This window comes from Nyctereutes procyonoides, unplaced genomic scaffold (genome assembly GCF_905146905.1).
Source record: "Nyctereutes procyonoides isolate TBG_1078 unplaced genomic scaffold, NYPRO_anot_genome, whole genome shotgun sequence".
NCBI lineage: Eukaryota > Metazoa > Chordata > Mammalia > Carnivora > Canidae > Nyctereutes > Nyctereutes procyonoides.
The window spans coordinates 1,525,215-1,537,351 of NW_026575143.1; the positions used below are offsets into that span (position 1 = coordinate 1,525,215).

Sequence of the window (12,137 nt, forward strand, 5' to 3'; positions counted from 1 at the left end):
TGCTGGGATGACTGGCTGGATCGTCGGGCCACACTTGTAACCTCTTTAGCAAACGCTGTCCAGTCACACCCTTACTGTTCTCTCCAGAACATGCTTTCTCATTTTTTGCAATACGGATAGGCAGCAGTTAGAAAATTTGAGATCTTCCAAATCTTCAACCTCTGGTCCCTTCTTGCTTAACAATTCCTACTTCAATTTCTCTCTCTTTAGATTTTATTATAAGCAGCAAGGAGAAACCAGGCAGCATCTTTAACATTCTGCTTAGAAATCTCCTCCACTAAACATTCAAGTTCATTTTTGAATATCCTACCTTACAAAACAGTAGAACACAATTTGGCCAAGTTCCTCGCCACCGTATAACGAGTATTGCCTTAGTCCAGGGTCCAATGGCTGGTTCCTCATTTCTGATACCTCACTCCAGAAGCACCTTTAACAGCCCTATTTCTAGCAACATCTGTTTGTGGTAATAAATGTCTATCTCTAAGATGAAAGCTCTATTCTGAGTCCTCATCAGAATCACCTTTCACAACCATATTTCTACAACCCTCTCTTCAAGGTAATCTAAAGTTTTTCTAATATGTGCCTCAAAACTCTTGTAGCCTCTACCCATCACCCAGTTTCAATGCCACTTCCACATCTTTAGGTAATTATCACAGCAGCATCTTACTTGCCATTATCAAAATCTGAATCAGTCTACTAGGGCTGCCATAATAAAATACCACAGACTGGGGGCTTAAACAACATAAAGTTACTTTCTCACAGTTCTGGAGGCTGGAAGTCCAAGGTGGAGGTTCCAGCACCGTTGGTTTCTTCTGCAGCCTGTGTTCTCACATGGCTGTGCTTCCGCCTCTGCTGTCTGACTCAGCCATGCTGGATTAGGGCCCACCCTCACGACCCTGCTTTAAACTAGTTACCTCTTTAATGACCTTATCTCCAAATACAGATACATCTTGAGGCCCTGAGGCTTAAGCTTCAACACAACTGGGCTTGTCACACTGAGTGTCTGCTGCAGTGCTCAGCGGGGCACTGGGCTTCACACTGGCATACATATTCCCTTACAATACACAACAGTTTTCTCCAAGTATGCCTAAAAACACAACAGCATGAGGAAACAGATTTCTAGAGCTGTATCTTTCATTTCTCATTGTTAAAACTGACTTGCCCGAGGACACATCACATACATAGGTTCTCATGTTGGCTGCTCCTTTCCCACTCCTCTGCTCTAGGAGAGAAAGGCAGGCTGCTCACCCACCTGTACTGAGTGAGGCTCACCAACCTAAAATGAAAAACTGCATTGGGGGGAGGGGGAAACATCTGATTACCAAGTTTCTATTCTTTTTTATCTTCCTGTGAGCTGCCTTCTTCCCCTTTGAAGCCCTAGGCTCCTATCCCAAGCCTTAGTTCAGGATGGCATATAAGCCTCCCCCATCTGAGTGCCTTTGAGTTTCATATTTTTATGGGTCTTCCATACATTCACAATTAGTTTTTCTCTTGTTTATTTGTCTTACGTCAATTTGAATTATTAGACTAAGGAACCTAAAAGGGGGAAAAGGGAAAATTTTCCTCCCCAACATACATACATCCATCATGGACACAAGAAAGAGCAACCATGATGTCATTCCTGCGGCACATAACTGTGTCAAATGACATCAAGGAGCTGACAGGGTAACCCCCAATAAAGGAACACAAGTGAGCACTTCTTACCACGTTGCTCCCTCTGTGGTCTGAATGAGATTATTTTAGTAGCTGTTTTCACCTTGAAATATAATCAAGACTCTAATTTTTCTTACTATCAAAAACTTATTTACACTTGTCTTACTTTTTATAATAAAGAGCTATAGACACAGGAAGGAGTTTTATAGGGCTACAGTAGAAATAGGCTCTGCAACAAAAGACCTAAGAACACAAACAAGTGTGTTTCATGGGGTACCACAAAAATGGAGTGCCATTCAAATCAGTAACCAGAGACAAGGAGGGTCTTAGGCTGGTAAGGAACCCAGAACCCAGGAAGTTGAACAAACAGTATTAGAACATTTCAGCAAGAATAATGTCAGAAGTACCTAAAAACTGTAAGGAATTGTAAATAGTTTAATCCTGATTGTTTTCTAAAACAGCTCCTTTCTCCTCTGAGAGGCTCTAAGCCTAAACCTATTTCCTGTATTCCTAGACTCCAGAGATCCCAGACAATAGGCCTGAAAGTCTCCTGTTAACAATCCTCACCTAAGTATAAGGATTGAACCATCTCAGAGCTATGGGGGTGGACACCCCTTACCCCTGAAGCTTATGACACTTCCCCTAAGCTGGGGCTTGGAGACAAGCTGGGGGTGTACATGTAGCCCTAATGAAACACACGAGAGGCCCCAAGGACAGAATGCTTATTTGAAGCAACTGAACTTGCAAATTCTCCCTGAAACTAAACAGAAACATAATAGTTTAGCTCTTTTGCTTTTGCGGTATGCTGCTGCCCATAAAAGATGGGTGTGGGACATAAAAGATGGTGTGGGACAAGTCTGCAGTAAGATACAGAGCCAGAATAAAAACCATCACAGACTGGTGACAGCATTAATCTACACCTTTGTGATTAAAGGAATGTTTGCCTATAACATAGTTTCAGTAACCAGTTTCACAAAATCAAAAAGTGTAACCAGTACCTGTTCATGATCCACAATGAAGAGCAGAGCAAATTTTTGCATGTAATATTCCACAACTATGTCCTTGTTGTGCCCACTCACAAGAGACATTTAGGCAAATTCATTCCCTCTTTACCATACAGACCATGCAGAGGGGGATGTGGTTCCTTCCCAAGCGGTGCCCCACTCCCCCACCCCAACACACACACACTCACATGTCCTCCACCGTGATGTCTTTCAGGATCTGGCAGTAGTCCACATTCCACACAGCCTGGTCATCCCAAACCTTGGAGGCCAGCAGGATCGCCCCTAGAACAATCCGCTTCCAATTGGCTGGACAGATGTCTATCTCTGCATACGTCAAAAGTCTTTCAAGGTATACCTGGGAAGACATGAAAATGCCAGGGCTAAAGACTTGAGTTGTTTTGTCCTACATGCTAGCATACATAGATTCGAAAGCTGCTTGACTCCATTTTACCAGCCTTTAAACAGGGATTTATCATCTGATTATATCTATTTCTAAAAAGTCAAAGGGCTCAGCTAGTCACATGGAGAGTGGACACACTCTGTCCTTGAACAGTGTGGAGGTAGCTGGATTGTAAAAGGCTCTGAGGCAGGAACAAATTCCAGGCACCACAGGTTAATTTCTCACTCTATCAACTGCCATATCAATACAGACTCAACATACAACAATACAAATTTCAACAAATAGTGGTGTCAAAGGAACAAGCTTATTTTTTTTTCCTATCTGGTAAACCTTTTATTTTGAGGCAATTATAGATTTACATGCAGCCTTGATAAACCCTTTTTTTTTTAAAAAAAAAACACAGAAGAATGCCTGTTTTTTTTTTTTTACAGATTTATTTATTTATTCATGATAGTCACACACACACACAGAGAGAGAGAGAGAGAGAGAGAGAGGCAGAGACACAGGAGGAGGGAGAAGCAGGCTTCATGTTGGGAGCCCGATGCGGGACTCGATCCCGGGACTCTAGGATCGCGCCATGGGCCAAAGGCAGGTGCCAAACTGCTGGGCCACCCAGGGATCCCCCCTATTTTTTATTATTTTGGTAAAACATGTAAAAGACTTAGCAGTTAACCATTTTAAGTGCACTGTTGAAAAATCACCACCTGTATCTCTATCCCCAGAGCTTCCTTATCATCCTGAACTAAACTCTCTACCCACTAAACAATTCCCCATTCCCCTTCCCCCCAAGCCTTTGGCAACAACCATTCTACTTCGTCTCTATGCATGTGACTCTTCTAGGAATCATTCAATATTTGTCTTTTTGTTCTAGCTTTTTTTCACTTAGCATGTCCTCAAAGTTCATCCAAGATTGTAGCATCTGTCAAAGTTTCTTTCCTTTTTAAGGCTGAATGATAATCCATTACATACATATACCACATTTTGTTTATCCATCTTTCCATCGATGGATATTTGAGTTGTTTCCTCCTTTTGGTTATTATGAATAATGTTGCTGCCATGAACACTGATGTACAAATAACTGTTTGAGTTTCTGCTTTTAATTCTTTTGGGTATGCACCCAGAAGGAGAACTGCTGGATCATATGATAATTCTGTATAATTCTTTGAGGAACCACCATACTGTTTTTCCAAAGTACTTTGGTCACTTACACTTCCATTGGCAACACAAAGGGGTTCCAATTTTTTCATATTCTTGCCAATACCTGTTATTTTCTTTTCTGTTTTTTTTTTTTAATAATAGCCATCCTAATGGGTGTGAAGTAGATATCTCACTGTGGTTTTTATTGGATAAAGCATTTTTAAATGGAAATAATTTCAGCTGAAGGTGGAAAATGAGACCAAATAACATAGGATAATGCCAGAAGCAGACTAATAATTATATAACACAGAGGCCACAAGATGAGAACAGATAAATGAGAAGTGTTAAACACCTGAACTTAATCCATGAATTACTGTGTAAATACAGGGTACTCATTACATGTCAGGCACTGTGCCAGTCACCGGACTCACAGGAGGGCGGCACTCACTGCTCTGGCTGCACAGAGGAAAATGGCCTGGAAAGGAGCGCAAGTGATGGAAAGAGGAGACTCTGGAGCAGTCAGGCTAAGGAAGATTGGTTTCTAAACTGGGGACATGACAGGAGACACTCACAGTCCTATCAGCTTCACAGAGTCCAGCGATCTGAATAACTAAGAAGGTGGGCTGCTGTAGGAGTCTGGAGGCTTCCAGCTCGTGCCCTGGATAGGCAATGCTTCTGACACAGGGAGCATTGGTGGAGGGAAGAGGCTGGGAAGGACAGTCACAGGTGGATGCTTTATGCCTGAGACATCCTAGAGGATGCTACCCATGTGGGCAGGGTACACACCCTTGTGAAGCTCGGAAGAAAGCAGCACTGAGATAGAAATGAGTGTCTTCGGCGCATAAACAGGATTAGGTATGGATCCCATGACCTGGGGAAACAGTGTAGGGAGAGAGAAAAGAAGGGGTCAGGCCTGGAGCCTTAAGAGCCCCTCCTGTTTTAACATGTGGAGAGAGGGTAAAGGGGCAGCAAGGAGAGGGAGGAATAAAATCTGGTACGTTCTGCTCTTAAGATGTGCAGTACTCTGGAGAGGAAGCTACAAGGCAAACCAAGGTGTTTCTAAGTGCCTGAATTATGCTTACAGTAGCATACAGGGCATATAAGAAGGAAACTGAAGTAGTCTCTTTCACAGTAAAAAAATAAAGATGTGAAAACACTTCAGGCAGTGATTGTGTGGGTAGAGAGGGACAGGGAGGCCACAGGGGTGAGGTGCTTAGGAGGGAGAGAAAGGGGAAGGGGGAGAAAGGAAGAACGAGGAGGGAGGAAAAAGAGAGGAAGGGAGGGAATGAGGAAGAAATGATCCTCAATGGAAGCAAAACTCGAGGTCCATTAGAAAAGTCAGACCAGGGCAGCCCGGGTGGCTTGGCAGTTTAGCGCCACCTTTGGCCCAGGGCTGATCCCGAAGACCCAGGATCAAGTCCCACATTGGGCTCCCTGCATGGAGCCTGCTTCTCCCTCTGCCTGTGTCTCTGCCTCTTTCTCTCTCTGTGTCTTTCATGAATAAATTTTTAAAATCTTAAAAAAAAAAGAGAGAGAGAGAAAGAAAAAGACCAGAAGCGCCCACGTGGCTGTCACTTAAGCATCTAACTCATGGTTTCAGTTCAGGTTATGACCTCAGAGTTGTGAGATCAAGTCCCACATCCGGATCTGCGCTCAGCACAGGGTCTGCTTGAGATCCTCTCCCCCTCCCTTTTTTAAATTATTAAAAAAGAAAAAGAAAAAAGAAAAGTCAGATCATCAGCTAGCAGCTCCTTCCTAGAGCCTTCCATGGTTCTCTTGATCTCTAAATCACAAGCAGAGGAGAGTTACTCCCTCCAAAGCAGCAGAGGCTCCCTTAGGGCTTCTTTTGCCAGTCTGTACCAGCCAACTGTGTGTAAACAGGTGGATGATAAACACCCAGGGAAGTTTGAAGAGAAGGCTCAGATTTTTGTCTGCTTCTCCCACTGAAATAGGGGCTTTTCCAAGATGAGGAGAGAGGGTGGTTGGCACTCAAATGTTTTCTGAGTAAACAGATGAATAACAATTCTTTTGCTTAGAAAGTGCTTTTAGTGCTTTATTAATGAAAAAGCAATTTTTTAACTCTTAAAAGCCTAGATTCTTATGGCTAATCTCAGATACCAGCTCTTCCTCAGAATGCATCAGGGGTACTACACTAAAAGGCAAAATCATGAGAAGAAATTACTAACATATTTCAAATTCCAAAGACAAAATAGCCAACAAGTCTAGTCCTACATATACTGGAAGTAATGAAACAGGATACCAGTACAGGGCAAGTCTACTTGATGTATGTACCCCCATATTAGTTTGCGTGACCCTTCCACATACCCCCTTGCTGTGCTTTTCTCAGTATAATATATGTAGCTGCCTCATCAGTCTCTCCACCTAGTGAACCATTAAGTTCCCTGAGGACAAAGACCCATTTCATTCCCACTTGTGTGCCCAGCATTTAGCACAATGCTAAGAAAGGGTGGGACCTCAGACTGCTTCAGTAATGGACACATCATCTTGCAGAACAAATACGCAGCAGCATCTACCTAAGAGCTCTGGCTCTGAAATACAGCAACAGGAGGGTACATGTTAGTGTTAAGGGATTTAGGTAAGAAAATGACCACAAATAATGGTATTTAGGAAAAGGAAGTACGTTTATGAAGGCAGAATGGATTTAAAGGTGAAACTGAGTCCTTGGTTCATGAGACACGTGTAGTGGTAAATGATGAAGTTCAGAGGAGGACAGAGTCCACTCTGCTGTGCCAACTGCAAAAAGTCAAAAAGATCTTCAAATAAGCCACAGGACGTCACACAGCATGGCATTCTAACTGCATCATATGGACCTTTGTGGGAATTTCCAAATCTCTCTCACTGAAGAGTAACATAACAGCATTTGGTTGTGGTAAAAAAAAAAAAAAAAGTAGGTCACGGACTAGAGCTCAGTGATCTTTTCAGTTTTTGAAGATCTTAGTTTTTAATGGCATTTATTATACTAAATGAGCAAAAAGAATGAGCTAATGTTTTAGATCATGACTTTCATCTGTGTGAAAATTGTAATTCTTCAGGTATAGATCCAAGCTAGGTCAAATGGAATTTCAGGTAGACTCCATCCTTGGGACCCCAGATTGTGCATTTTACAAAGGTTGACAACTAACTCTTCTTGTTCTTCATCAAGAAGAGGCATACCTGAGGTAAGCACAGCATTAATATAAACTTGTCAAATCACTATGTTGCACACATAAAACAAATGTAACACTGTGTCAACTATACTAAAAAAAAATAAAATAAAAATAAAAAATGAATCACAAAATATATAATAAACTGAACTAAGAGCAGAAAACTAAGATTGGACCTAACTAAGCCTCCAGATTTTTAAAGCATGAGACAAAGGACAAACAGTGTATGTTCTCATTCATTTGGGGAATATGAATAATAGTGAAAGGGAATAGAAGGGAAGGGAGAAGAAATGTGTGGGAAATATCAGAAAGGGAGACAAAACATAAAGACTTCTAACTCTGGGAAATCAACTAGGGGTGGTGGAGGGGGAGGAGGGCGGGGGGTGGGGGTGAATGGGTGACGGGCACTGAGGGGGACACTTGACGGGATGAGCACTGGGTGTTATTCTGTATGTTGGTAAATTGAACACCAATAAAAATTATTTTATTAAAAAAAAAACACAAAGGAGATTGTGAAACAATGTTTACCTGACGACTTCCTTTATACTGATAAGGTATGCAAATCTCTCCAAGCTCCCCAATGAAACAGATTCTCACTGGCTCAGTGCAAACGGGTGGCCACTCAATTTTCTTCTTTCTTACTTTATACCATAGTTGATAGACATTAATAAGTATGTTTGATGATATTTAAGATAATATTTAATACTAAAAAAGTACCCAAAAGTATCATTCCATGTCTGATAATCCACAGGCTAACTAAAGGAATTGATATTATAATACACTCAATTACCAAGGGAAGGCAGCTGTTACACTGGGAGATGAGGCATTCATAATAAGCTCCACTTAATAGCATGAACTTGCTGAACTTGTGAGTAAGGACATAGCCAAGGGTCAGCTGCAATTTCTTTAGTAAACTCCCAGTTGGATATTTTAATTCTCCACCAAGTAAAATAATAATTGATTTTTCCTAAACAATATTCCTAGACCATTCATTGCTAATAGGACATTCTTGCTCAATTAAATTTCCAAATTTAAATTCATGAGAAGGACTATCCTAAGGAGTCTCTAGAAACTACAGGTTAGTGAGCAATTACAGTGAGCATTCATCCGACTACATGTAACAAAACTGTTCCAAGTCATGGGGGAGGAATAAAATGCAAACTCGTGGAATCAAGGATATATATCAAAATCCTAATGATACTGAAATTATTCCAATCCAATTTTTTAAAGAGTTAACCTAAGACTTCTGGGGAAGATGGTGGTGTTGGAGGACCCGAAGCTCACCTCCTCCTGTGGATACTAGGTAATACCCATATCAGTTAAATAACCCAGAAAACAACCTGAAGACTGGTAGAACGAATCCTCTCCAGCTATATGTAGAGAAGAACCACACTGAAGAGGAAAGCAAAGGCACAGATGTGGCTGGGAGCCAAATGGACTCACAGGGACATGTGGACATGTATAGAGGGGACAAAACAGACTCTCACACCAGGGAACCTGCAGGGGGAACCCCCATGGGGAAGACAAATCCCAGCAACACTGGGCTTTGAAAACCAGAAAGGCCAAATTTTGCAAGTTCTTACAACCAGTGGTGCTTAACATGTGGAATTTTAAAAATCAGTGGGCTCAGCTCTGGGAGAGTGGGAAGGGTGAAAGGAAACAGTCCCTGCCCTTGAACAGACAGCACAATAAACAGCCTCGGAGAGATACAGCATTAGAAACAGCAGTTTGAAAAACGCCTGGAGGAAAATTTGCTTACTAACCTCAAGTGTGTCCAGAGGTGCAAAAACTCTTGGGAGACTTCTCCAGGAACAAAGAAGCTGGCAGGGGCCATTTCCCTCCTCTGCCCCCTAGCCTGAGCACAAGGACACCCACAGGAACCCGCACAGTGCAAGCATTTTCCACCTAAAGTAAAAGAAGGCCCCATACTCCCACATTCTCCTGTAGACATGCTCCTTCCAGTCAGGCATCTGCTGCAGGTACCCTCCCATGGGAGGCCCAAGCAACCTTGCTATCACTGTGCATTCTGGCCCTAGGTGCTTCTGCAGATCTGCCCTCTCCAACCTAGCAAGCCTGACTCCATGGCTAAGGTCCCCTACCTTAGTGGCCTGGCACAAACCTTGCTAATAACATTGTCCACCTGCACCCGCATTGTCCTGTGGTCTTGTTTCCTTTGATGTGTTTCTGGCCAGGGCCCATCCAATGTGGTGCTACAAGCCTGGCAGTGTGCAAAAAGCCCCAACAGGGACAAGCACAACCCCAAAGTGACTCCTACCCCAGGGACAGGGGAAGATGGCCTCACACACCAGTCCATCTGTAGTTCCAGCAGTGGACTAAGGGTAGACATCTGGTCCTGACTGTAGCCCTGCCACCTCCCATGAACACTTCTCAGAGGACCAAACAGGGAAAGCATCTGCCACTGGTGCTATGACCTCTCTGACAAATGCCTGGGCTGACTCAACTCAAGCCCAAGGTAGTCCCAGACTGGTCCACACAGGGACCAAATCTTCCCCAAACAGGCAAAGTGAACCACGGCAGATGACCAGACTGATAGCAAAAGTGGCTCACCACAACAGGATACACACAACACACACAGGACATCAGTGAAGCACAAGATTATGGGGAACAGGGGACAATGCACTGCAGGGCACTACAGGACCTCTTCTTCATAAGAACACTGCTTTCAAGAGCAGGAGACATAGGTGACACAGAAATAGACACAGAGTAACAAAATGAGGAGACAGACAAATATGTTCCAAATCAAAGAACTGGGAAAAAAAAAAAAACACAGGAAGAGACTTAAACAAAACAGAGATAATATGCATGGTAGAGAATTCAAAGTAATGGTCATAAAGATACTCACTGGGCTTGAGAAAAGGGTATAGGACTTCAATGAGACCCTCAACAAAGAGACAGAAAACATAAAAAAGAACCAATCAGAGATGGTTTAATCAGACCCAATATCTGAAACTAAAAATACATTAGAAGAAGAGGAGATGAGAGAAAGCAGAACTGATCAGCATCAGGAGGACAAAGTAATGGAAAGCAATCGAGCTGAATAGGAGAGAAAAAAATAATAAAAAATGAAAATAAATATTGGGAATGCAGGGACAACATCAGACATAATAACATTTGCATTATAGTGATCCCACAAGGAGAAGAGAGAGAAAAGGCAGAAAAGTAATTTAAGCAATAAAGCTGAAAACTTCTGAATCTGGGGAAGTAAATAGAAATCCAAATACAAGAAGCAGAGAGAGCCCCCAGCAAAATCAACCCAAAGACATCCACATTAAGACACAGAGTAATTAAGATGGCCCAAAGTGATAATAAAGAGAATGTGAAAAGCAGCAAGAGAGGGATCCCTGGGTGGCTCAGTGGTTGAGCATCTGCCTTTGGCTCAGGGCATGATCCTGGAGTGCCAGGATCAAGTCCCACGTCGGGCTCCCGGCATGGAGCCTGCTTCTCCCTCTGCCGGTGTCTCTGCCTCTCTCTCTCTCTCTCTCTCTCTGGGTCTCATGAATAAATGAATAAAATAAGAAAGAAAAGAAAGAAGAAAGAAAGAAAGAAAGAAAGAAAGAAAGAAAGAAAGAAAGAAAGAAAGAAAGAAAAGCAGCAACAGAAAAGAAGGTGGTTACATACAAGGGAAACCCCATAATCTACCTATCAGCAGATTTCTCAGCAGAAACTTTGCAGGCCCTGAGCGTCTGCCTTTGGCTCAGGGCATGATCCTGGAGTGCCAGGATCAAGTCCCACGTCGGGCTCCCGGCATGGAGCCTGCTTCTCCCTCTGCCTGTGTCTCTGCCTCTCTCTCTCTGGGTCTCATGAATAAATGAATAAAAAAGAAGAAAGAAAGAAAAGAAAGAGAAAAGAAGAAAGAAAGAAAGAAAGAAAGAAAGAAAGAAAGAAAGAAAGAAAGAAAGAAAGAAAGAAAGAAAGAATAAGAAAAGAAAGAAAAGGAAAGAAAGAAAGAAAAAGGAAAGAAAGGAAAGAAAGAAAGAAAGAAGAAAGAAAGAAAGAAAGAAAGAAAGAAAGAAAGAAAGAAAGAAAGAAAGAAAGAAAGAAAGAAAAGCAGCAACAGAAAAGAAGGTGGTTACATACAAGGGAAACCCCATAATCTACCTATCAGCAGATTTATCAGCAGAAACTTTGCAGGCCAGAAGAGAGTGGCATGATATATTCAAAGTGCTGAAAGGAAACAACCTGCAGACTAGAATACTCTATCTAGCAAGGCAATCATTCAGAATAGGAAGGATAAAAAGTTTCCTAGACAAACAAAAGTTAGAGGAATTCATGACTACTAAATAGCCCTATAAGAAATGTTAAAGGGGATTCGTTGAGTAGAAAAGACTGACCATAAGCAAAAGTTTAAAAAAAAAAAGTAGGAAGCACAAGAAGCAGTAAGATTAGGTGTATCCATAAAACTCAGTCAAGGGATTCACAGAATAAAAGGAAGTAAAGTATGATACCAGATACCTAAAACATAACAAGGAGAGGAGTAAAGAATGGGTTTCAAACTTAAGTAATAATCAATTTTATATAGACTGCTATAGGCAGAAGATGTTATATACAAATCTAATGGTAACCAAAAATCAAAAACCAGTCATAGACATGCAAAAAAATAAAAAGGAATCCAAGTATATCACTAAAGAAAACCAACAAAATGTGAGTAAAGAGAATGAGAAGGAATAGAGAAGAACTGCAAAAACAACCATAAAACAAGAAAAGGGCTATAAGTACATACCCATCAATAATTACTTTGAATGTAAATGACCTAAACAC

General features: G+C 41.9%; 1 protein-coding gene across 1 annotated transcript in view; it reads right to left on the bottom strand.

The window, feature by feature from the left end:
* The window catches only part of CCNY (cyclin Y), a 232,873-nt gene that overhangs the window by 17,260 nt on the left and 203,476 nt on the right, over nucleotides 1–12,137 (bottom strand). The window contains exon 8 of the mRNA XM_055308617.1: nucleotides 2,846–3,012. Coding sequence (XP_055164592.1) covers nucleotides 2,846–3,012 — 167 coding nt within the window. The remainder of the gene's footprint in view (nucleotides 1–2,845; nucleotides 3,013–12,137) is intronic.